Raw genomic sequence first — 26,710 nt, forward strand, 5'->3', positions numbered from 1 at the left:
CAGATTGGAGTTGGATATGTAAGAAGAGTTCAAACACCACATACACAACTGGTAGGGCATTACAATATGAAACAGCAGCTCTATGATATGTGTGACTCCATAAATGCCTAACTTTGCCAGGAGTGGTGGCATATGCCTTGCCATCTCTGAGTTCCAGGCCAACCAAGGCTACATATTGAAACCCTTTCTCAAAAAATAAAAGTGATGGGGCTGGAGAGATGGCTCAGAGGTTAAGAGCACTGGCTGTTCTTCCAGAGGTCCTGAGTTCAATTCCCAGCAACCACATGGTGGCTCACAACCATCCATAATGAGATCTGGTGCCCTCTTCTGGCTTGAGGTATATATACAGACAGAACACTGTATACATAATAAATAAATAAATCTAAAAAAAAAAAAAAAAAAAAAAGTGGGCTGGAAAGATGGCTTAACAGCTAAAAGCACAAAGGACCCAAGTTTCAATTCCCAGCACCCATGATAGGCAGCTCACAACTCTGCAACTCCAGCTTCAGGGCATCCAGTGCCCTTTTCTGACCTCAGAGAGCACTGTGTATTCACATGCACGTACTGACACACAGGAATACAATTTAAATTAAAAGTGAAATACTTTTAAAAATAAATAAAAATTTAGTGTGGTGGCACACATCTTTAATCCCAGCAGGGGCAGGCTGATCTCTCTTGAGTTTCAGATTAATCTGGCCAAATAGTGATTTCCATGACAGACAAGACTACACGGTGAGACTGACTCTGTCTCAAAACAAATAAATATTAAAGTTAAAATTTCTAATTTTAGCATTAGTGGAAACTTTCTAAGCATGTACAATGAAACTGCTTGACAATGAAATTATGATTTTAATATAATTACATATCCTGCAAATTTAAACATGATCCTTTCGAATGCTTGAATGTAAATCTCATTTCAATTAATTCTCAGCAAATGAGGGAGGGAATGACTCATGCCCACTCATGGATCAGCTACATGCTTACACTTAGTTATTATTACAACTAACATAATACGACTATTATCTCAATTCTATGAAGTCATTTCATTATCCTCTTTATGAGGATACCCACCAAGTCTCAAAGTAACAAGACAAATGAGTTAAAAGCAGAAATCAACATCCAAGTTTAGGTCCCTGCTACTCTATCTCAGCATACTGTGAGGCCTCAAGTCAATCTAAGAAAATATACTTGAAGACACCTACAACTCACGCTTAAAGGAAAAGGCTGCCTACACATCCCCTGGCAAGCCCAGTCAGGGCCCTAGCTCCACAGGCAGGCAGCTTCTCATAGGCCTGGCTCCTGGAATGTGTTTGTCTTCATCTGAACAAGGGTGTGCCTAGCATTTTGACCTACATTACACACTCCTACTAAACTGGGAGCTCAAGGACTGGGACAACAGCCTTAAGTCTGCCCACCACACACCTAGAGACACAGAACAAAAAGACCAGGAACTGCCTATGTCAGACACATGATGAGGGCTGAAAAGGTAGGCCTGTGGTAGAGTGCTGGAGGGGGCTTCCTTCTGTAAGCTCAGGTTGACTTTTCATAGCAAGGGGTGCTGATGTAAAGTAGCCAGTTACCACCTTAGAAAAGGCTCAGAGTCTATTAGCCTTCTGAGTTATACTTTCTTTTTTTTTTAAAGTTTATTTATTTATTATGTATACAGAGTTCTGTCTGCATGTATGCCTGCAGGTCAGAAGAGGGCGCCAGATCTCATTACAGATGGTGGTGAGCCATCATGTGGGTGCTGGGAATTGAACTCAGGTCCTCTGGAAGAGCAGCCAGTGCTCTTAATCACTGAGCCATCTCTCCAGCCCCTGAGTTATACTTTCTTCCCCGACCAGTGACAAGATCAGGCAGTGTCCCCTTACAGAAATATACAAATCCTACCAATAAGCACTAGCTTCAACATTAGTGTCTGTTCTGGTTAAGTATGTGTCTGCTGGGCTAACAGCTATCAAAACTGCTGCTGAAGATAGAAGCAAAATCTGGCCAAGATAATGAAGGACAGAAGACACTAATCAATACAGACTTAGAGCTGTCAAAATTAGCACAAGAATTAGTGAGTAGCTCAGAATCTTGTCTAGAACCCAGGGGGTTATCCCAAAACTGTTTAAAAACCAGCAGAATGAACCCATACCAGCCTGTCCTCTAAGCCCACACACCAGTCGGAGCACAGTGCTGAGAGCAGGGCAGCGGACGGTGGGGCCGGCTCCAAAGCTCACATCCGCTGCCGCCGCCGCCGCCGCCTCAGCTTTAGATTAAGGCCGTCAGCACCTGCTCTCCAAGGGCCTCAGAGTTCTAGAACCCTAAAAGAGACTGTGGGGGCCAGGCAGCTGGCTCAGTGGTTGAGAGCACTTGTTGCTCTTGTAGAGGACCAGGGTTCAGCTTCCAACATGATGACTTAAAACCATCAGTAACTCCAGCTCCAGGGGATCTGACAACCTCTTCTACCCTCCTCAGGCACCAGACATGCAGGCAAAATACTCATACACATAAAAAAACCTAAGAAATAGGGGGTTGGAGAGATTGCTCAAAAACCTAAGAAATAGGGGGCTGGAGAGATGGCTCAGAGGTTAAGAGCACTGACTGCTCTTCTGGAGGACCTGAGTTCAATTCCCAGCACCCACATGGCAGCTCCCAACTGTCTGTAACTCCAGTTCCAGGGACCTGACACTCATGGCAAAACACTAATGCATATTAAATAAAAATTAAAAAAAAAAAGACCTAAGAAATATTTTTTTCAATATTTTGTTCCATTTTCTATGTCTATTTCTCTGCCTTCACGTATGTCTGTGCATCCCATGGTGGGTCCACTAGAGGTGGAATGACTGATAAAGGTTGTGAACCACCATGCAGTGCTGGGACTCTGCCAAGAGCAGCCAGTGCTCTTAAGCACTGAGCCATTCTCCAGCCCCTTTTTATTTTTTTCAAAGAGACTGTGTGGGGGAGAATCTTTTTTGGGGGGGAGAGGGGGTGTCACTGTGTAGTCTGGGCTGGCCTAGAACTCTCTATGTAGACTAGCATTCGAAAACAGCAAGCTTCAGTTCAGTGGGATACCTTGTGTCAAGGGCTAAGTTGTAGAGTGACAAAGCAGCACAGCTGGTTTGTCTCTCTCACCTCTAAACACACGCCCATGGATGTTCACACCACCAACACACATGCATACACTGCACACGTACACAAAAAACAAAAAGTCACACACACAGGATGAGGTACTGAGACACTTTAGTTCAGGGATTTTTCTCAGTTTAAAAAACAAACAAGCCGGGCGGTGGTGGCGCACGCCTTTAATCCCAGCACTCGGGAGGCAGAGCCAGGCGGATCTCTGTGAGTTCAAGGCCAGCCTGGGCTACTAAGTGAGTTCCAGGAAAGGCGCAAAGCTACACAGAGAAACCCTGTCTCGAAAAACCAAAAAATAAAAAATAAAAATAAAAAAAAAAACCAAACAGCTGGGTGTGGTAGTACACACCTTATTTTCCAGTTCCTGAGAGGCAGAGGCAGGCAAATTAATGTGATTTGAGGCCAGCCTGGCCTACACAGTGAGACTATAGTGCACCATGATGCCCAGTGTCGTTTCACTTTTATTAATTAATGATATCTACAATATCTTAATATATGACAAATACTCTGCCGAGTACTGATTTTAACTCATTTAACCTACACACAGATCAAGTAACTTAAGGCAGGGAAGTTAACTTGCTCAGGACCACTTGGCTAACATGTGGCAGATCCAAGACTCAAAATTGAGAACTTAAGCTCTCGACCACCAAGTCTAGCTCTCAGCAGTCCAAAAAGGAGAGTCTCAGTCTCTCTCTCACCCCCATCACCTCCAGGCACTTCTAGGACTTCGACTGAAACCTAAAGGCTATGAGGCAGCCCTGCTACCTGTCATTAAGTCCATCAGCATCACCTTCTGTAACGTCTCTTCCAGAAGCTGGCTGGAGAACTTGGCCCTGCCAAGATTCACGGCATAAGAGCAAAGGGAACGCCCATGCTGTACAGCCAATCCAAAGGTAAAGCAGACCAGTCCCTTGGTGCTTCTGGAAAGCATCTACAGGCCGGCCTAACTGAAATTAAGGATACAATACAGTATCAGAAGTGGGCTGCCTGCTTAGGAAGCTCACCCAAGTTTCTGGGGCTCCTTAGGGCAGGTCTCAGAGACATTGAAGACACTGAAGAATGCAGCTTCACTGGACTATATTCTAAGCAGGCCAAGGCTGGCTGCAAGAAAAATGTGCAGTCCCACAAGGACTTTCTCTTCAACTACTGGAATTTTATTTAATTCTTACAGGACTAAGCCATATGCCACCTATTCCTCAGTGCTGGGGGATGGGGCGTCACTGAGTTGGCAGACATGGGATACCCAATGGACAGATGGAACTTCTGAAAGCTAGAGGTATACCATTTTTCATAACTCACTCGCCAGGGCCCAAAGAAAGTACCCCTTATGCAGAGTCTCAAAGGACAAGAAGTCACTTGGTACAGAAAAGATACACACACATCACACTGGAGTGGAGTGCCTTGCCTGGCATGCTTAAGGCCCTGGGTTAGATTCCTTAAACGCCAAAAAAGGGGAGTTAGAGGTCAATGATATGGCTCAGTGATAGCATTACAAGGCCCTGAGGGAGAGCCCTGGTACTGCAGAGGGGTGGAGGGGACAGGCGGTGTGGGGGACAACAACAAAAAAGATCCAGAGTTGGGGCTAAAGAGACGGCTCATCAGTTAACAGCACAGGCTGCTCTTCCAGGGACCAGAGTTCAATTCCCAGAACAACATGGTAACTTAACAACTGCCTGTAACTCTAGTTCTAAAGGGATCAGACATTTCTTCTGGCTTCTGCGGGCACTACACAGATGGTGCACAGACATACATTCATGCAAAAACACCCATGCATATAAAATAGGTAAATTTTTTAAAAAGAAAAAATCCAGAGTGGCAGGGAGAGATGCCTGAGCAGATAAAAGGGCATGTAGCTTAAGCCTAACTCAGAAGCCTTGGTAAAAGGAGAAAAACAACTTCCACAAGCTATGCTTTGGCCTCTATATAAAGACTACAGTCCTAGCCGGGTGGTGGTGGTGGCGGTGGTGGTGGTGGTGGTGGCGGTGGTGGTGGTGGTGGTGGCGGTGGCGGTGGCGGCGGCGGCGGCGGCGGCGGCGGCGGCGGCGGCGGCGGCGGCGGCGCACACCTTTAATCCCAGCACTCGGGAGGCAGAGGCAGGTGGATATCTGTGAGTTTGAGGCCAGCCTGGGCTACCAAGTGAGTTCCAGGAAAGGCGCACAAAGCTACACAGAGAAACCCTGTCTCGAATAAACAAAACAAAACAAACCAAAAAAAAAAAAAAAAAAAAAAAAGACTGCAGCCCAGGAACACACACCCACAGTCACATACACACACAATTATAAATTTTAAAAAACACAACTTTTAAAAGCCAGACATAGGCCGGGCGGTGGTGGCGCACGCCTTTAATCCCAGCACTCGGGAGACAAGAGCCAGGCGGATCTCTGTGAGTTCAAGGCCATCCTGGGCTACCAATTGAGTTCTAGGAAAGGGGCAAAGCTACACAGAGAAACACTGTCTTGAAAAACTGAAAAAAAAAAAATAAATAAATAAATTTAAAAAAAAAAAAAAAAGCCAGACATAGTAGCACTTGCCCCCAGCACTAAGGAAGCAGAGAGACCAGTGGATCTGAGTTTGAGGCCAGCCTGTTCTAAATGGCAAGTTCTGGGACAGCCAGGGCTATAAAGAGCTGGAAAGATGGATGGCTCAGTAGTTAAGAAAAGACTGGCTGCTCTTCCAGGGGACCTAGGTTTGATTCCCACCACCCACGTTGCTGTGGGATCGTCTGTATGTCAAATGTGTTGCTGATTGGTCAATAAATAAATCACTGATTGGCCAGTGGTCAGGCGGAACAAGGAGGAGAATAAAGCTGGGAAGTGGAAGGCTGAGAGAGAGACACTGCCAGCCGCCATGATGACAAGCAGCATGTAAAGATGCCGGTAAGCCACGAGCCACACGGCAAGGTATAGATTTACAGAAATGGATTAGTTTAAGATACAAGAACAGTCAGCAAGAAGCCTGCCACGGCCATACAGTTTGTAACCAATATAAGTCTCTGTGTTTACTTGGTTGGGTCTGAGCAGCTGTGGGACTGGCAGGTGAGAGAGATTTGTACTGACTGTGGGCCAGGCAGGAAAACTCTAGCAAGACCACATGGCAGCTCACTACCATCTATAACTCCAGTGGCAGGGGGAGCCAACACCCTCTTGTGGCCTACTTGGGCACCAAGCATGCACATAGTGCATAGATATGTAGGCAAAACACCCATACACATTAAAAAAATAAAATTTATAAAGAATTTTAAACCCAGTGAGAAGCCAAGAAGTGGTGGCACATGCCCTTAATCCCAGCACTGGGTTCGAGGCCAGCCTAGTCTACAGAATGAGTTCCAGGACAGCCAGGGCTACACAAAGAAATCCTGTCTCAAAAAAACCAGTAATAATAATAATAATAAATAATCGTAATAAAATTAGCTGGGCATATATGCCTTTAATCCCAGCACTGGGTAGGCAGAGCCAGGTGGATCTCTGTGAGTTCGAAGCCAGCCTGATCTACAGAGCGAGATCCAGGACAGGCACCAAAACTACAGAGACCTGTCTCAAAAAACCAAATAATAATTATTATTATTATTATAGTAAATCCAGTGATAACAGCACACTATGCTGAGGGGATTTCATGCCCAGGTGGGAAGCAGATAAGCTGGAGATCAGATCTTGAAGGAACATGCTAAGGAATGTAAACTTGTTCAACCAGAGTCCTAGCCTCACCCGGCTTTCCTTCCTTCAATCCCAGTCTCTAAGCATGCACCTGGGCAGCTCATACAACCACAAACTACTTTGACCATAGCTGGGCAGGAATTGTATATAACAGGAAAGACAGACTGAAACGGAATCCTAGAAACATGCAGACGGTCCACCAAAGACAGAGAGAAGAGAAACTAGTGGCATAGCTCAGCAGAATCTCTTGGAGGTGGAGACTAGGGACATAGCTCAATTGGTGGAGTGCTTACCTACCATGCATGAAGCCCTGGGTTTGATCCCAGCACTGTTATTATAAACTAAGCTTGTGGTACACATCTGTGATTCAAGCATTCAGAGTGGAGGCAGGAAGACTATAAATTCAAGGTTATCCTCAACTACAAAGTGAGTTTGAGGCTAGCCTAACTAGGAGATTCTGTCTTTTAAAAAAACAAAAAACAAAAAAAGTGGTGGATTGCCTCTATAATCCCAGCACTTAATAGTACGCTGAAACAGAACTGCTTGCTGTGAATTCAAAGTCAGTCTGAGAAACACATCAAAACCAAGTTCAAACAACCAACAAATATCCTCCCAGAACTCCAGAAGCAGAAACAAGCAACTCTCTTTGAGTTCAAGGCCAGTCTGGTCTACATAGCAAGTTCTAGGCCAGCCAGGAGATATACACTGAGACTGTCTCAAAAATAAATAAGCCAGCAATGGTGGCAAATGCCTTTGATCCTAGTGCTCAGGTGATCTCCGAGTTTGAGGCCAGCCTGGGCTAGAGAGCAAGTTCCAGGACAGCCAGGGCTATACAGAGAAACCCTGTCCTGGAAAAAGCAATAAATGAATGAATGAAATGACAAAGAAGGGGCGGGAGGGCATATAGTTAAATAGTAGGATGCTCACCTACTATGCTCCCTGGGTATCCATCCTGCACGCACACACTCACACCCACAGACCAGTATCATTAAGGATGGCTGAATTAGTTGAATTAGTTTCAATTTACTAGAATAAATAACCTTAGGATAAAAAATGCAAATGTAACAGGTAGGTAGGGGTATAGCACAATGTAACACACCTGCTGAAGCATTCATGTTCAACCACCAGCACCAAAAACAAAACAAAAAACGGGGTGGGTGTGGGACCTGACAAGATGGCTCAATAGACTGTCTGCTATGTAAGCCTGATCTAAGTTTGACCCCAAAACCCATAATTATGGTGATTTTTTTTGTGCTGAAATGTGATTTTATTTGTATGTTAATAAAGTTGGCTGGGGATCAGAGCTAGAGCAAGCCATTAAGCAGAAATCTGGTAGTGGTATAGCACACATCCTTAATCCCGATCACATGGCATGCAGAATCTCTGTGTGTTCAAGGACACAGCCAGCATGGAGACACACGCCTTTAATCTCAGTACCAACCATAGAGACCTGGAGGTCTGTATAGACAGGCAATGACAAGGAGGTCATGTGGTTGGGTTTACAGCCAATGAGAAGGCAGAACAGAAAGGCAATGAAAACACAGACACACAGGCAGTAGGTCTCTTTCTCAGGGGAAGGACGGCATCGACAGTGAGTGGTGAGAAGGTGGGACAGTGAGTGGTAAGAAGGCGGTCTCAGCTCTTGGCTGCTGCTCTCTGACCCCTAGGCTTTTAACTCTGCATTTGGCTCTGTGTTTCTTATTTAATAAGACCGTTTAGAATTACATCTACACATAATGGAAGAAGAGAACTAGCTCCCAAAACTTGTTCTCTGATTTCTACATGTGTACACCACTAAGTCAAACATCACCCATCACACACCACACACAAAAAGCAATTATTTTCCTCAATTTCAAAACCCCAGAATCTACTCCCAAAATGGATTCAAGTCATTGATAATGGCTTATCATGTATAACATCATGTAAAAAAAACTTCTCTCAGCTGGGCAGTGGTGGCGCACGCCTTTAATCCCAGCACTCGGGAGGCAAAGCCAGGCAGATCTTTGTGAGTTCGAGGTCAGCCTGGTCTACAAGAGCGAGTTCCAGGACAGGTTCCAAAGCTACACAGAGAAACCCTGTCTTGAAAAACAAATAAACAAAAAAAGCACTAAAAAGAAGCTACAAATTTCAGTCCCGTGGTTCAACTATTATAACACAATAACTAGTAAAATGTACCTCCCCCGCTTGTAAATCCACAAAGTCCATATGAGAAAAGTCCCTGTAGGAAGCTACTCAATGGGAGGGCCACAGGGTGTCAGGGTGTAGTGTGAGGCCATCAACACATGATCAGCCCAATCAATTTCTACACAGAGTATTTGCTTTGGGCTTTGTAGCTATTTCCTTGTTCTTGATAGAAGAATGGTTACAATCTAGGTGTTGCCTTTAATATTGAATTAGCTGCTTTGCAAATTAAAATGTATTTATTGCTTTGTTAACATTGTAAATCTTTCTCTTTTTTTTGTTTTTGTTTTTCGAGACAGGGTTTCTCTGTGTAGCTTTGCACCTTTCCTGGAACTCACTTGGTAGCCCAGGCTGGCCTCGAACTCACAGAGATTAGCCTCGCTCTGCCTCCCGAGTGCTGGGATTAAAGGCATGAGCCACCACCGCCCGGCTAAATCTTTCTTGCTAATGTTAAAATTTAAAACTTTCTCAAAACTCCCCTCTGGAGAATTAAGAGCACTTGGTTCTTGAACAAGACCCAGGTTCAATTCCCAGCAACCACAAGACAGTTCACAATTGCCTATAACTCTAACTCCAGGAGAACCAATATTCTCTTTTCTTCTTCTTCTTCTTCTTTTTTTTTAATTATTTATTTATTATGTATACAGTGTTCTGCCTGCATATATCCCTGCAGGCCAGAAGAGGGCACCAGATCTCATTACAGATGGTTGTGAGCCACCATGTGGTTGCTGGGAATTGAACTCAGGACCACTGGAAGAACAGCCAGTGCTCTTAACCTCTGAGCCATCTCTCCAGCCCTCCTCCTCCTCCTCCTCCTCCTCCTCCTCCTCCTCCTCCTCCTCCTCCTCCTCCTCCTTCTTCCTCTTCCTCTTCCTCTTTTTTTGAGACAGGGTCTCTACATAGCCTTGGCTGTGCTGGAACTCCCTCTGTAGCCCAGGCTGGCCTTACACTGAGATCCTCCTGCCTCCGCCTCCACAGTGCCCCAACACCCTCTTCTGACCTCTGAGGGTAGCATTCATACAAGTGACGTACAGACAGACATGCATCCAAACAATCATACACATAAAGTAAACATACCTAAAAAATTACGTTTTCGCAACTTCATGTTTCCTAAATAACTTCTCAGTCAGATTTATACTAGGTATAGATACAAAGAAGATATATAAAACTGTGCTTTTTTGTGGTGGTGGGGTTTTTTTTTGAGACAGGATTTCTCTGTGTAACCCTGGCTGTCCTGGAACTCACTCTGTAGCCCAGGCTGGCCTCAAATCTACAGAGATCCACCTGCCTCTGCCTGAAAGCTGGGATTAAAAGCATGCTACTACTGTCTGACAAAACTGTGCTTTTTATTACTGTTGTATTTATACTACCTGTTAACCATCATCATAAAGAAATATCTGAAAGGCTAAAGAAATGGCTCACTGGTTAAGAGCCCAGGCTGCTGGAGTCAATTCCCAAAACTCACATGATGGCTCAACTACTGTCTGCAACCCCAGTACCAGAGGACCCAACCTCTCCTGGCTCCCGCTGACACCAGGGAAGTACACAGTACACAGACAAACACCCAGGCAAACGCTAATGACAAAAGCAGGTGCACCCCTTTAATCCCAGCACTTGGGAGGCAGAGGCAGGCGGATCTCTGTGAGTTCCGGGCCAGCCTGGTCTACACAGTGAGTTCCAGAATGGCCAGAACTAACTAACCAGGTTTAAACCCTGAAAGCCAGTTATCAGCCACATAGAAACAGAATTTCCCACCTGAACTGACTCCATCCACAACACACACACACACACACTTTCTCCCCGCCCCCCTCTTTTCCATGGAGCCTTGAAGAAGAAATGGAGGCAATCTGACAAAGAATGCAGGATTTCACGCTTGAAGCCAGGGAGACTAAGTTCATCATCTCACCTCACCATGATCTATTACTCCTCCTTAGTTACAACTCTCTCAATCTATCAAAACTCAAAACTGCTTCATTTGCAAAAATAAAGATGACCACAGACTAATTTTGAGTGTAGGGGAAAAAAAGAACTTAAGTAAAATAAGCTTGAATTAGTAAGTACTTAAACTTTTTCCTGAGCTCAAATTTTTGAAAACAATTTAAAAACTGTAATTCCCCTCCTAGATGTCTGACAGCCTAGGGATTCCAAACTAGGTCAATGGGGCTACACAAGGGAGATACCAGGATGAAATTAGGTCCTGGTGGTTCACTCCTGTAATTCTAGCAGTCAGGAGGCTGAGGCAGGAGAATTACTTTGAATTTGAAGTCTGCCTGGAATACAGAGTAAGGCTTTTGTCTCCAAAAACAAGAGGCAAAAAGAAAAAAACTAAACAAAGCCAATTCCTGCCCTTCAGAAACAGACAACACAGCATAGGACAGAAATCTGACTGTCACAAAGAGAAATGTAGTTCCGTGTTGGAGGGGAGGAGTTCGCAGTCGCAGGGATAGGTGTTGACCCCAAGGACTCCTCTGGAAGGAAAGCAACTTGGGAAGACTGCTTTTCTTATGCTAAACAAACACACATACAAAGGGAGACCACAGAGTGAGTACCATCATTAAGCTTTGTTTGGGACTCACTCACAGAAATTAGTTACATCACATATTATTTTCTCCTTTGTGGGGTAGTCAGAGGCAAGCCAAAGAATCTCTCTGCATTCTCTTTTCTCATTTACAGAATTGGAATAATAATATCTAACTCAAAAGGAAGATTAAACACAATCATGAATATGAAGCACACAATAAAACCTGGAAAATTGGTAGTTGTTGCAATAATTAGGTGCAAAAGCATCCAGAACCACTTAAGTTGGAATTGAGACCAAGAGACTGATCCCTAAGAAAGGTCTTTCTTAGAAACCGTCTCAAAACAAAACAAATAAAAAAAAAAAAAAAAGGAAGAAAAGAAAAAGGTCTTTAGTGGAGAAATCCTGTCTCAAAACAAACAAAAGAATGAAAGGTCTTTCGTGCCAAGTAAGTTAGAATGGGACAGTGTAGTAAGCCTACCCACCTGAGTGGACCATAATGAACCCATAGAGTGGAAGGAGAGAACTAATAAGTTCCTCCACATGGATGCTGTGGCACAACATATTGTCCACACACATCAAGAAACGGCCCAGCAGTGGTGGCACACGCCTTTAACCTAGCACTTGGGAGGCAGAGGCAGGTGGATCTCTGTGAGTCCAAAGCCAGCCTGGGCTACAGAGAGAGTTCCAGGACAGGCACCAAAACTACACAGAGAAACTATGTCTGGAAAAACCAAAAACAAAAGAAAGAAATGCACTTTAAAATTTTTAAAGAAGTTAGGAGAGCTGGAGAGATAGCAGAGAGGTTGAGAGCACTGCTGCTCTTTCAGAAGACCTGCTTCAACTCCCAGCACCCGCAAGGCAGCTCACAACTGTTTGTAACTCCAGTTCTATGGGATCCAACACCCTCACATGGATCAGACATACATGCAGGTAAAACACCAATGCATATAAAATTAATAATTTCATTTTAAATTTTAAAAGTTAGAATTAATTGTTTCAGACAAGACCATAGAGAATTTTAGCCCGAAGGAAAATATTAAACACTTGCTTTAGAGAAAAGAACTCAAGTCCATGAAGGGTAGTCAGGGAAAAGTATGTAGAAGGGTACCTGAGAGAGGGGGATGAATTCAAGTAATTTCAATAAAATCTGGAGAAACAGCATGCATTCACATATCTTCCAAAATTGAAATCTACAAGTCTAGAGGCAGGACGACTTTGGGGGATTTGAACACGGAAGTGATTAGCATTCCTTTCATTTAGGAAAATGATGGAGTGCAGAGCAGATAAGGAGCTTGATGGCAATTGTTTTGTGCCCATTTCCACTCTAGTTTTAGTTAAATGTTCTCTCTAGGTTTCAGTGAATAAACGGTTTTTTGTTTCCAGTGACTCCATCAACCAAATACAACTCGGGCCAGGATGAGGCCCAGCTATCTGTTCTCAGGAGCCAGCTCCCGGGGCCTTTCCTATTTCCGGTCAGGCGGTACCTCCACCGCATTACCAGGTAGCACTCAAACACTGGCGGGGTTATCTTTAGAGGATGTCGGCAAATCTACAGTGAAAAACCGAAATCAACTGAGCACCTGGATGTCTCACCAAAGGAGCCAATTAGTGAGATGACACTCCGCTACATTCAAGATACAAAGTGCGTACACCAAGTTATTTTTGTAAACTTTGGCCGGTTTTGATTCGAACGACAGAAGCCAACCTCCACCCCCACCTCAAAAATGTCACTTTGCTTCATCAGGGGAAGGAGATCAGATGACTAAGAGGTGGATAGGAAGGAGAACCTAGCTGCGACGGGGGACGACCCCACGCCTTCCTAGAGCTGGAACTTGTCCGCTGTGTGACTCTGCAGTCACAGGCGACAGTTTGCGAGGACCCAACACAATTTCAAAAGACCACCAACTAACTGACCTAACTTTGGCCGCCTGCCCTCCTCCTTCCTTTCCCGTCTCGGGCCTCGCAGCCTCCCGGTCCCGGAGCTGTGGGCTGGCGGAACGGGGCTCAGAGTCCGGCGACCGCGGCCCAGGACCGGGCGGCTCCGCGGCGCCGACTCCCAGCCGGGGCTCCGGCTTTCTTCCCCGAGGGCGCCCAGCTTGGGGCCTCCAGGCCCGGCCCACACATCAACGGCGTCCTCGACCCGGACCGCGGCCGCTGCGACGGAGGGCCCGGCTCCGCTCCGGGAGGAGGGCGCGCGAGAACCGCCCAGGCTGATCCGAGGGGCCGGCGGCGGCGGCGGCGGCTCCCGGCGCGGCCTTGCGCTCCCGCCCAGGCTGCGGCCTAGGCGCCCCGTTAGAGCTCTCCTCCACACGCGGCGGCACAGCGGCACTGCGGAGCCACGTAACGAGGGATGGAGGGCGGCGACGCCCCAAGGAGCCGCGGCCCGCCGTGGGGTCCCGGCCCGGGGACGCCGCCCCCCGCCTGGCCAGCGCCAGAGAATGGCTTTTACCTTCATCAGCCTCCTGCTGGCCGCCATCTTGGATCTGGTGCTGCTGCTTTCCCAAAATGCATCGCGGTAGGCCAGGCGGCTGGAACCCCTCACTTCCTGGAACGGGGGAGGGGCGGACCGGGAAGAGCGCGGACGAGGCGTGTGCCTACTGTGTGCGGATCCCGGGGCTGGAGCATCCTGTGCAGACATAAGTGACCTGGATAGTGAAAGACCTTTGCCTTGTCTAGCCTCCAATCCGACGGCCAATACATACGGTGCCTGGCACGTAGTAGGTGCGCTGTAAATATTGTGTACACAAAATAATTGAATAATCAAGATATTTCAGGCACTGCTAAACATTGTGAAGAAATAAAACTGGGAGATGAGAAAGTGACTATGGGACTGAAGAGGTGATACTGTCGTTAAAGTGCCTGCAATTCCAAGTAGGACCTGAGATACCCACATAAAAAGCAAGCACGATCCCCTGCATTAGAGGAGGACAGATACAGGCAGATCCCTGAAGTTCTCTGTCTAACCAGTCTAACTAAATAGGTGAGCCTCAGATTCAAGAAGAAAATCTGTGAAGTACAAGCATGGAAAAACAACTGTGGACCTCGGGTCTGCGCATGCGTGTGTGTGCATGCCCACGCTAACTTTCACATACAGCCTCCACACACAAGTAACTACAAGGATCTACTTTCAGGAAGTCTCGCTGAAGAAATAGTATGAATAAGAGAGCAGAGCAGCCAAACATAAGTGGATTATGCCTTTAACTCTGGCACTTGAGAGGTAGGCAGGACTATTAAGTTGTAGCCAGCCTAGGCTACATAGGATGATCCTATCTCAAAAATAGTAGTAGCTGCCAGGAGTAGTGTCACACACTTATAATCTCATAATTCTAGCAGTTTAGAGAGTGAAGCAGAAAGAGCCAAAGAGAAAGAAACTACTAGATGGTAACCACAGGCGGTGCTTTTACCAGTGGAGAGGTTTTGTTGGGGGAGATTGAGATGTAGATAAGGTCTCCTGTAGCCCAGGGTGGCCTCAAAATTCACTATTTAAACCAAAGATGACCTTGAACTGCTGATCCTCTTCCTCCCACCTTCAAGTGCTGGGAGTGCCCTTGAGTAACCTGTACTCCTATCAGTAACTTCAATAAAGTCCTTAGAAGGAATCTTTCCTTTGGTCTTTTGGTGCCCTTTCTATCTAGGATGAATAGTCTCTCAAGAGAAATCACATGACACCAGTGAGGGAGGAATGGTGTCACAGGCCACAGAGATCTCAGACCCCATGTTTCAAGAAGGGCTGGGGCTCTAAGGAGACACTGTAAGAAATACAGAGCTGTCAATGTGAGGCCAACTGAGACGAGAAGAGAATGCCTTGCTATCCATCATTCGGCTCGAACTGTTCTTTCAGGAGGGCATTTAACTAAGAGGCTGTCAATTTGTTTCAAACAATATAACTCTTTTTTGTTTGTTTGTTGTTGTTGCTGTTTGAGAAAAAGGCTTGCTATGTAGTCTTGGCTGGCCTTGAACTCATAGAGACCCACCAGTCTCTGCCTCCCAAGTGCCAGGATTAAAGGTGTGGGTTATGATGTTCATCTTAAAATAATATAACTCTATAAATAGTTCTCCTCAGGCCAGTGAGATGGCTCAACTAGGAAAGGTGTTTGCCAGTAAGACTTATGACCTGAGTCTGATTATTGGAACCCATATGGTAGAAGAAGAGAATCAGTTACCACAAGATGTCTTCTTATTTTCCCACAATATGAGAATGTATACACACACACACACACACACACACACACACACACACACAAATGGGTGCTGCTGGTCCAGAGGACCCAAATTTGATTTCTTTTTTTTTTCTTTTTAAAGATTTATTAGCCGGGCAGTGGTGGCGCACGCCTTTAGTCCCAGCACTTGGGAGGCAGAGGCAGGCGGATCTCTGTGAGTTCGAGGCCAGCCTGGTCTACAAAGCGAATAATTCCAGGAAAGGCGCAAAGCTACACAGAGAAACCCTGTCTCGGGAAGAAAAAAAAAAATTATTTACTGTTTAGTGTTCTGCCTGCATGTATGACTGCCGGCCAGAAGAGGGCACCAGATCTCATTGTAGAGGGTTGTGAGCCATGTGGTTGCTAGGAATTGAACTCAGGACCTTTGGGAGAACAGCCAGTGCTCTTAACCTCTGAGCCATCTCTTCAGCACCCCCAAATTTGATTTCTAGCACCCATACTGTGGCTCACAACCATCTATAACAACTATCTCTAATCTCAGATAACTCTTCTGGCCTCTGAGGGCACTACGTACACCTAATGATGCATATGTGTGTGTGTGTGTGCGTGTACACGCACACACACACACCAAATACACATAAAAATACATCTAAAAATTAAAATTATACAGAGGGAGACAAAGGACGGCAGAGACAAGAATAATCAAAATTTTGATTTTGTTTTTGGTATATATCTCTGGCTATCCTGGAACTCACTATTTGGAACAAACTGACCTCAAACTCACAGAGATCCATCTGCTTCTTGCTCCCAAGTGCTGGGATTAAAGGTATGCTACAGTACACTTGCCTTTTTTTTTTTTAGTGTGTGTGTGTGTGTGTGTGTGTGTGTGTGTGTGTGTGTTGCCTGCATGTTTGTCTGGGCACCACTTGTGTGTGTGTGTGTATTGTGTGCCTGTTGAAGCCTGAAGAGGGCACTGGATCCCCTAGAACTAGAGGGACAGACAAGTGTGAGTCACTATGCTGGGAGGGCAGCCAGTGCTCTTAACCCCTGAGCCATCTCTCCAGGCCTACTACCTCTTTCTTTTTTTTTTTTTTTTTTTTTTTTTTTTTTTTGGTTTTTCGAGACAGGGTTTCTCTGTGTAGCTTTGCGCCTTTCCTGGAACTCACTTGGTAGCCCAGGCTGGCCTCGAACTCACAGAGATCCGCCTGGCTCTGCCTCCCGAGTGCTGGGATTAAAGGCGTGCGCCACCACCGCCCGGCACTACCTCTTTCTTAAACTAGTATCTTCCTTAGAACGTGACACATGACACTTATGACTAGATCTGCACACTGAAGGAGATAGGACATTCTCTTTCCTTCACTTCCTAGCATCATTCCTCTCTAGTCCTCTGGTATCTCCAAGGAACTCTGGACTCCTACAGAATCACATTTGAAAATAACCTGTGTAACCTCTCATTTTGTAAGAAAGTGAGATTCAGAGAAAACAGTAACTTAGATTAAACCTCCAAGTCTGTAACTCTCATATAGCTTGTACACAGTGGTGTCCTGAGTCCCACAAAGGAACAGAGTGGAGACCAAGAAAGACACTCCACCACCTTCTGGAACACCTCTGACATGCTGCAGAGGGTTCTGGCATGACTAGCCCAGATGTAGACTGTAGGGACTCTAGTGATCTATTCCAAACCCTCCCCCCCTGACAGGCTGACCTCCAGACCTAACTGCCTGAGGTCCCACTTAAGGCTGCAGCAAGTCACACAAGCTGTGAAACCACCCCCACCACCATGAAATTACAAGCTAGTTGCCAGGTGCCCTGGAAAGCCACCTACACCCATGGATCCTCTGTAAAGCAGTGCCCTGTAAGGGCTCCATAAAGACAATCCTTGTAACCCAAGGACAAAGCTGAAGCAGATGTGGTGTGCCTCCCTCACACCACGTCTGCTTCAGCTCTGGAAATGACAATCCTGAACAATAATTCTCATGTTCTTGTTTCCCACAGGTATTTGCTATAGGCTCAGGGGACTCTGGTTTGGAAAGTAAGAATAGCAATCAGAAGGTCAGGTGCTGAGTACACACCTTAGTTGTAAGGCCCAGTCTTCCTAGGCTAGGCAGGCATCATAAGGAGTTTCTGATGGAATGTGTGAATACAGAATGCCAGGTGTTGGTGTGTTCCTTGTAAGCCACTTAATGCCAAGGCCTAGAGAAGTGGAAGGAACCAGCTTGAAGGAGAGTTCATGAGCCACAAAAGCAGCCAGAAGGCTGGGCGGTGGTGGCACACACCTTTAATCCCAGCACTCGGGAGGCAGAGGCAGGCAGATCTCTGTGAGTTCAAGGCCAGCCTGGTCTACAGAGCGAGATCTAGGAAAGGCGCAATGCTACACAGAGAAACCCTGTCTCGAAAAAAACAAAAACAAAAACAAAAACAAAAACAAAAACAAAAACAAAAAAGCAGCCAGAAGAAAGTTACATAGGTGATTTTGGGGAGGGGGCAGTTTTGTTTCTCTTTGGGGGAAGGAGGAGAGTCTGCTGCATCTCCTTTGGGGAATGGACCTTGTCAACAACGTGGCTGAAGACTGGCCTTCACTCCTTGCCCAACTTGAGGCCTCTGACCAACACTCTGATGGCCAGTGTACACCCCGAAGCTCCAGGCCCTGCTGACAGGTGGTATCCAAGTGTTGGAGCTAAGCAGGCCAGAAGACCAAGTTGGACAGCACCATCTGTCCTTCCTGCCTGTCTGGTCCTAGGACTTTATTCGGCTTGTATGGGAAAGGCACTGCATTTACCTCCTCTGCATCCACTCTGGGCAGAGACACAAAGGTATTAGACATACCCATTCCTCAAAGGAGAGGCAGCAGCAAGTAGAGTGACCAGGGTCACCAAAGGGCTGTAGTGTCCTGGGGACTCCAAGCCCAGACTGGAGACCAGAATGGCGTCCTGGAGTAGGGAGCTACCAAACTAATACCAAGGGACAGAAAAAAGTGAGCAGCAGGTGAGAGGGCAAGAACAGGGTTTGAGCCAGGTGTGGTGGCACACTCCTATAGTGTTAACTACTGGGTAGCTAGGCTGAGGCAGGAAGATAAGTGCAAAGCCAGCCTGGGCAATTTAACAAGATCCTGGCTCCAAGTAAGATTTTAAAGGGAGCCAGGAGGTGGGGGCGCACGTCTTTACTCCCAGCACTCAGGAGGCAGAGGCAGGCAAATCTCTATGAGTAGAGGCCCAGTCTGGTCCACATAGTTCCAGGAAAGCCAGGGATACACAGAGAAACCCTGTCTCAAAAATATTTTAAAAATAATAATAATGAGCTGGGTATGGTGTCAGGTATACACCCTTAATCTCAGCACTTGAAAGGCAAAGGTAGGCTGATCTCTTGAGTTTGAGACCAGCCTGGTCTACATAGCCTGGTCGACATAACAACTTCCAGGCCAGCCAGGACATAGCATGACCCTGTCTCCAAAACAAAAAGAAATACACACACACACACACACACACAATGCCACCACCACCAACAAAAACTTAAAAAGACACCCAAGCATGGTGGCACACACCTTTATTACAGCACTTGGAAGGCAGAGGCAAGATCTCTGTGAGTTCTAGGCCAGACTGGTAGACAATGCAAGTTCCAGCTGGCCAGAGACACAGATAAGACCATATTTAAAAAAAAAAAATGGTAGGAAGCTGGAGTCATGGCTCAGGGATTATGAATGCTTACTGCTCTAGGGAATGAAGCTGTATCTCAATAGTAAAGTGCTTGGTTAGCATGCACGAGGCCCTGGGCTCAATTTTTGGTACTACACACACACACACACACACACACACACACACACAGGCTGAGTATATGTATCTCAGTGGTATAACATTTGTCTAGCATGCTTGAGGTTCTGGGTGCAATCATTGCCACCTTTCTGATTCAAAAAGGCTCAGATATAAGATGTGGTGGTCAACTCCTGCAATCCCAGCACTCAAGAGGTGGAGGCAGGCAGATCTCTGTGAGCTGGAGGCCAGTCTGGTCTACCTAGTGAGTTCCAGGACAGCCAGGACTATGTAGAGAGTCTGTGTTTCAAAACCAACAGACAAATAAAAAACAAAATAATAACATAGGAACAAACAAAAGTCCTCAGATATAGGCCCAAGACAGGACACAGGCTGAAAAGAGACTTAAGAAGCTTTGAGCTTCCACCAATGCACTGGTTAATCTAAAAATTCAGTGCAGGGGCTGCAGAGATGTCTTAGTGGTTAAAAGCACTGGCTGCTCTTCCAGAGGACCACAGTTCAATTCCCAACACCCACATGTCCACCCATAACTATCTCTAACTCCAGTTTAGAGGATTCAACACCCTCACACAGACATGTAGGCAAAACACCACTGCACATAAAATTTAAAAAAAATCGTAAGAAAAACTTTAAAAATTCAGTGTAAAAGCTGGGCGGTGGTGGCACACACCTTTAATCCCAGCACTTGGGAGGCAGAGGCAGGCAGATCTCTGTGAGGCCAGCCTGGGCTACAGAGTGAGTTCCAGGAAAGGCTACTGAGCTACACAGAGAAACCCTGTCCAAAAAAAAAAAAAAAATCAGTGCACATAGCAAGCGAGGCTAAGAGAGAACAGTAAATGGCCCGGCCTGGCTAAAATACTGGGGAGGGAGTCCTCACAAGTGACCCTGAGATGGAGCAATTAGAGAGAGGATACTCATAGACTTTGGAGGTAGAATTTTGCAAGTTGAATCCCCACTTAGCTACTTCCCAGCTGCGTGGCATGGAAAGTTCATTTCTGAGCATCCTTACTGGATGAAGGTAAAGGTGAATCAAGAAGCCAGTGGTGTCAGGCGGTGCTGGCGCAGGCCTTTAATCCCAGGACTTGGGAAGCAGAGGCAGGGAGATCTCTGAGTTCGAGGCCAGCCTGGTCTACAGAGCTAGTTCTAGGACAGCCAGGGCTACACAAAGAAACCGTGTCTCAGAAAAACAAAAACAGGAAGTCAGTGGTGATAGCACCATGCACCTGTAATTCTGACTCTTGAGCAGTAGGAACAAGAGAATGAGAAGTTCAAGGCCATCAAAGGGCTGAGGCTGTAACTCAGTAATAGAATACTTGACTGGTATGCAGGTACAGTTCCCAAGTAACTGGCCTTGAAAGATAGGTGCCTCAGATGACACAAAGCCCAAGCACAGTGACTTCTCATTTGTAAAATGACATAAAAGTTTCAGTTGATGTAGGAAAACGCTTAGCAAGCCGGGGTCCTTGGAAGAGTAGGCACAGAGATGTTACAGCCACTCTGTGTAACCTCACTGGGATTGCAGTGTCCAACAGAGAAGAGTGCGTCACAAAAGCCACGGAGCAGATGAAGTGTGAATTCAAAACTATGCCCAAAGTATCCCGGGAAGTTCAGAGGCCAGTTTGAAAGGGGTCTCAGGAGTCGCGCCCTGCCTAGGGAGAGGCGGCAGGTTGTAAGAGAGACCACCACCCCCAAGGCGGAAGGGGCACGCAGAGGGTCCCTAGGGCCGCCGGAAGGGGCGCGCGGGGCGGTTGGCAGCGGCCGGGGGCGGCGGCCGTTGGCTAACTGGCCTACCAAGCTAGCTCTGGCTTCTTGCCCAGCTGCGGCCACAATGACAAAGGATTCACCCACCCCCTTGGGTGGTGGCCGCGCGTCGCCCAAGAAGCCAGGCAGCCCCGGCCCAGCGGCAGCAGTGCTGGAGGAGCAGAGGCGAGAGCTAGAGAAACTGCGGGCAGAGCTGGAGGCCGAGCGCGCGCGCAGCCGGGCGGAACGGCGGCGTTTCGCGACCCAGTCGCGCCAGCTGCGGGAGTCCGCCGAGCAGGAGCGGCAGCAGCTGGCTGACCATCTGCGCTCCAAGTGGGAGGCTCGACGCCTCCGGGAGCTGCGGCAGCTGCAGGAGGAGGTGCAGCGCGAGCGTGAGGCGGAGATCCGGCAGCTGCTGCGCTGGAAGGAAGCAGAGCTTCGGCAGCTGCAGCAGCTGCTGCACCAGGAGCGCGATGTTATAGTGCGCCAGGCTCGGGAGCTTCAGCGCCAACTGGCCCAGGAGTTAGTGAACCGCGGTTACTGCGGACGCTCGGGGGCGCCCGAAGCCTCCGCGGCTCAATGCCACTGTCGCCTGCAGGAAGTGCTGGCGCTGCTGCGCTGGGAGACCGACGGCGAGCAAGCCGCGCGCATCCGCCACCTGCAGGCGGCGCTGGACGCGGAGCGCCAGCTCTTTTGTAAATACATAGTCGATCACTTCCGCTGGCAGCCCGCTTTGCGGGAACCCACGGACTCCCAAGCCGCGCACTCCTTGGAAGAGCCACCCCTAGAAGCCCAGAGCAACACTCGTGGCACCCCAAAGCCTGCTCGTAGACTCGGATCTCTCGAAAGCCTGAGCAGTGGCGTCAGGGTTAGCTCTCCTAACGACCTGCTGCCCACACGCGCCAGCTCCCTCGAATACTTAGCAACAGCACATTCCTACTCACTCGACAGCACACTGAGTTGTCCCCGGGCTTCCGAGTCCGAAATAGGAGCCTCTTCGACCAGCGCCCCCATCTCAGACACCTCCAGTCCCCATCCGCCGCCCCAGCTACCATCAATACATAGAAAACCTACTGACCTGCAGGAAGAACGACCTGAGAATAAGCCCGGTCAGGACTACAACGAACTGGTGAGGCAGAACTCGGAGTTGGCCGAGGCATTGCAGGTGCTGGTTCGCCGCTGCTGTGACCTGCGCGAGGCATTGCAGGTGCTGATTCGCCGCTGCTGTGGCCTGCGCGAAGAGAACTTGCAGCTGCGGCGCGCGGGCTTCTCCGATGAGGCCGATGAGAAAGTGAAGTGGTTCAAGGTGAAGCACGCAGAACTGACTGACCTCGCTCAGCGCCTTGAAGACAGGGCCCGCAAGCTGCAGGAGACCAACCTTCGGGCGGTGAGCCCTCCTGTACCTGGTGAGAGCCTCGAGGGCCTGGACCTGGGCCAAGTGTTTGCCCGTCATCGTACACAGGACCTGTCAGAACAGGCTGACGTGCTGCAAGCCAAGGACCTGCAGATCGAAGCACTGAGGCGGGAATGCCACCTGCTGCTGGCGCTCATCGCGGCGGACCTCGGCAGCTTCTCGCTTCCTGGAGAGGGCGCCACCTGCGCGCAATGGTGCACCGTCAATGACTTGGACCGGCTGCAGCGTGAGTCTCAGCGGGAAGTGCTGCGTCTGCAAAGACAGTTGACTCTGCATCAGAGTAAAGCCGGCGGCGCCCGGGCGGACGCAGGCAGCCTCAGCTCACCCTCCGAGACAGCACGACACCAGGTGCAAGCTCTGGAGCACCAGCTGAGTGCACAGCGGCGGGAATGCGAGAAGCTGAGCGCTCAGGCAGCCGCCGCAGAGCGGCGCTACGAGGAAACAGAGGCACAACTGCAGGCTGCGCTGCACAAGGGCGCCAGGCTGTCAGAGGAGAACATGAGGCTGCAGGCTCTGGCCAACTGGGTGAAGAAGATGGCAAATGAGAACAGCAATGTTCCCCGGCAGCAAAGCCACGCGAGGCTGAGACAGGAACTCGAAGCCAATGGCCTGCTGGCTGAGCAGCTGCTGCAACAAGCGGGATATGTGCAAGACAGGTGGTGGCAGCTGCAGCACTACCAAAATAAAGCCCCGAGTGACCTCCAGGCTTCCGGGAAAGAGATGCAGGGTTTGCAGTGTCAGCCTGGCCACCCCCCGGAGACACTGGAGACCACCCAAGCTTCGGAGTCCCAAGCCAGGGGTAGCAGGAGGTCCAAGTTCAAGCCAAAGTCTGAAGAACATGCATTGTCACTGCCTACCAGAGACATACAACCTCCCGTTTGTCTTTCCCAGCAGGAGAACTCAGTTACCCTTGGGGAACCAGCTGGTGTCCTCCAAGTATCAGACAAAATTCCTACCAGTCAGCCTCTGGACTCCAGGCCCCAAGCCAAGAAAACCAGTTCACACTCAAACTCCTCCTCCGAGGTAGAGTCCATGTGGGCTACAGTGCCATCTTGCCTTTCTCTGGACATGGACACAGCAAGTGAAGTGGATGATTTAGAACCAGACAGTGTGTCCACTCCCCTGGAAGCGAGGAGCGCTGAGGCTCCCACCACTCCCAAGCTCAAGATCTTCTTGGCTAGGTATAGCAACAATCCGTTTGAAGGGCCTAGTGAGCATTCTCAAGGCGAGCTACCCCTCACAGCCGGAGATTATGTATATGTCTTTGGGGACATGAATGAGGATGGCTTCTATGAAGGGGAGCTTGTGAATGGGCAGCGAGGGCTAGTGCCCTCCAACTTAGTGGAACAGATTTCAGGAAGCCCTATCCTGAACCACCTATTCCCCAAGTCCCCTGAACTTGGTCCCACTGCACTACCAGCTGAGCATAGCAAAGCCTTGAACAAAGGCACCTTATTACTTGGGGAAGTTAAGGGATCATTGGAGAGAGGCGTATGCCAGGTGGGAAGGGCAGACTCTAAGACAGATATGGCAATAAAGATTTTGGAAACCAAGACAGAAGCCTGCTGGCTGGGCTTGAAACCAAGCATGGATGAGCAGAGTTTCTCCAGACCCCTTCTGGAGGCTAAAGGAGTATTCTGTCTGGCCCCCATGCAATTACGGCTACAGAATGTCACAGCTAACTCTGCCACTATTACGTGGGCCTCTGGCAGCAATAGATACCCCCATGTGGTGTACCTGGAAGATGAAGAGCATACCCTAACTCCCTCAGGTGTAAGCTGCTACACCTTCCAAGGCCTACATCCTGGCACCCGGTACCAGGTGAGGGTGGGGGTGCAGCTACCTAGGGACCTGCTACAGGTGCTCTGGGAAACAATGTCCTCCACTGTAACTTTTGATACACCTTTAGCAGGACCCCCTGACCCTCCTCTGGATGTGCTGGTGGAGCACCATGCCTCTCCAGGTGTCCTGGTGGTCAGTTGGCTCCCTGTGACTATTGACTCAGCTGGGTCCTCCAATGGAGTACAGGTCACTGGCTACGCTGTGTATGTGGATGGGTTCAAGGTGACAGAAGTTGCTGATGCCACTGCTGGAAACACCTTGCTAGAATTTTCCCAGCTTCATGTTCCCCTAGCATGCCAGAAGGTTTCTGTGAGGACCATGTCACTCTATGGTGAGTCTCTGGATTCTGTACCAGCTCAGATCCCCGAGGACTGTTTCTCTTGTTACCCATTCCTGGAGACACCTCCCTTTAGCCTCACAGATGGTGCCCCTTCTACCTGCCGGGTTGTTTTCCCTGTGGGTCAACAGAAGCTGGTACAAGCTTCTCTGACTACCAAGCCCAGCCCCCATAATCCTGGAAGCTGTGAGGAGCCTCAGGCTAAGTTTCTAGAAGCATTCCGTGAGGAACCCCCAAGGAAGCATTCACCAGTATCCGACCTGAGCTCAGAAGGGGCAGACACCCAAGTCCAGGTACCTACTGAAGCCTGGAAGGACTATGAAAAGGGCCCATCTTTTCAGGAGAGTTCCCAGAACCACAAGCCACCTCTGCTCCTTGGCCAGTCTGCGGTGGAAGAAGACCTCTCCCTGCACATGTGCATCAGTGGGAGACCTGCCCCAGGATTCATCCATCTCTCCCCAGGGATTGGGCCCAGGGAAGTTCTGTGTTCAGAGAAGCCTGACCTGGAGAAAGCCCTTCTTCAAAAGCAGTATGCCCCGGTGCTCCCTCCTCACCAGCAAGGCTCCATCCTGTGCCTGACAGCTGACCTCCATCATGTTTTGGAGGAGAAGGAGGCTCTGTGTTTAAGTGCTCGGTGCACAGAGAAGCTAGGGCAAAGAAAGAACAAGAGACAGGAGACTCCAGGAGGCAAGAGAGAGTGCCAGTTTCAGGAGCCTACCTCAGCGCTGTGCCCAGTGCCAACCGGCAAAGTCATTAAGATGGCAAGTGGTGGCCCTGAGCAGCTGGGGACAGAAGCTAGCAGCTCAGGCAGGGTCTTCATGGCCCTCTTTGATCACAGCCCCCTGGTGATGTCTGTCAACTCCAAGGCTGCGGAGGAGGAGCTGGTATTCCAGAAAGGGCAGTTGCTGAGAGTGTGGGGCTCACGGGATCCCCACGGCTTCTACCGTGGAGAGTGCAATGGACAGGTGGGCAAAGTCCCTGGGCACCTGGTAGTTGAGGTGCAGGTGGGCGCTGAGCAGACTGGGGAGAGGTGGCATTTCCCACCACAAGGGCACCTGCACTCTAAGGCTCAACATGAAGACTTGGAGCGTCTCACCAATTTCCAGGGGTCTTTCACGCCTAAAGGGAACTCCGGAACACCCACACTGTGGACCCCAAAGACAATGGTGGCAGCTCTGGACTATGACCCCAGGGATGGCAGAGCAGGGGTCCGGGCAAAGGGCAAGCTGGTGCTGAGGACTGGTGATGTGGTCACAGTTTATGGGCCTGTGGATAATAAGGGATTCTACTATGGTGAGTATTGTGGACACAGAGGCCTGGTCCCAGCCCACCTGCTGGATGACTTGCCTGTCCATGGAGAGTAAGCACGACTCCTTTGTAGGGTGGTAGCCTCTGGCTGCCCACACCCCTTGGAAAGAGAAGCAAGCACGCGTACTTTGACACAACACCCCTCCTCACCAGTCACCTTAAGCAACGCTGGCTCCCGGCAACATCACCCGAAAGTGATGAGTCCTCAGATATCCTAGTGTCCAACAGAGGCAGGACTTAATCTGAGTTATTTCCAAAAGAAAACTAAACCAGCCAAGCCCCGAGAGTTTGATAGGCCATTTCAGACGTGAATAACCATGATAGGTATTAGAACTGCCTTTTTCTGTGGTCAGTATGTTTTCTTTAGCAGGTTAACATTATCCATCCATTGCCTTGTATGAAAGTCTCAAAAAAGTTGCATCTTAAAATAAAGAAGCAATCAGTATACTATTTTTCCTATTTTATGTTCAACCCTCATTAAAATGTTCGTAGAATGGCTGGAGAGGTGGCTCAGCGATGAAGAGCACTGGCTGCTCTTCCAGAGGAACCAGGTTCGATTCCTAGCACCCACATGGCAGCTTATAACTGCCTATAACTCCAGTTTCAGGGAATTCAACACCTTCACACAAAACATATGAGTGCACATGAAATAAAATTTTAGCCG

General features: G+C 48.4%; 2 protein-coding genes across 4 annotated transcripts in view; one reads left to right on the top strand and one right to left on the bottom strand.

Annotated features, from left to right (window-relative positions):
• The window catches only part of Ube2l3 (ubiquitin conjugating enzyme E2 L3), a 53,991-nt gene extending 39,932 nt beyond the window's left edge, over nt 1–14,059 (bottom strand). Inside the window, exon 1 of one of the 3 annotated variants that reach the window (XM_059277650.1) lies at nt 13,928–14,039. In XM_059277650.1, the coding sequence (XP_059133633.1) occupies nt 13,928–13,954 (27 nt within the window). In that variant the 5' untranslated portion in view covers nt 13,955–14,039. Of the gene's footprint in view, nt 1–13,392; nt 13,618–13,927 lie in introns of those variants that run through there. The other 2 variants (XM_059277649.1, XM_059277651.1) reach the window with 2 other exon arrangements.
• Nucleotides 14,060–21,005: 6,946 nt separating this feature from the next.
• LOC131922787 (RIMS-binding protein 3-like) lies at nt 21,006–26,491 on the top strand. The gene has a single exon (XM_059277648.1). It carries the CDS (start codon nt 21,234–21,236, stop codon nt 26,100–26,102), a length of 4,869 nt encoding a protein of 1,622 aa, XP_059133631.1. The 5' UTR covers nt 21,006–21,233; the 3' UTR covers nt 26,103–26,491.
• Nucleotides 26,492–26,710: the final 219 nt, after the last annotated feature.

This window comes from Peromyscus eremicus, chromosome 12 (assembly GCF_949786415.1).
Source record: "Peromyscus eremicus chromosome 12, PerEre_H2_v1, whole genome shotgun sequence".
Lineage (NCBI taxonomy): Eukaryota > Metazoa > Chordata > Mammalia > Rodentia > Cricetidae > Peromyscus > Peromyscus eremicus.

What these genes read in the sequence shown, in the direction of transcription:
- LOC131922787 (XM_059277648.1), top strand. Translation starts at nt 21,234, where the DNA reads ATGACAAAGGATTCACCCACCCCCTTGGGTGGTGGCCGCGCGTCGCCC.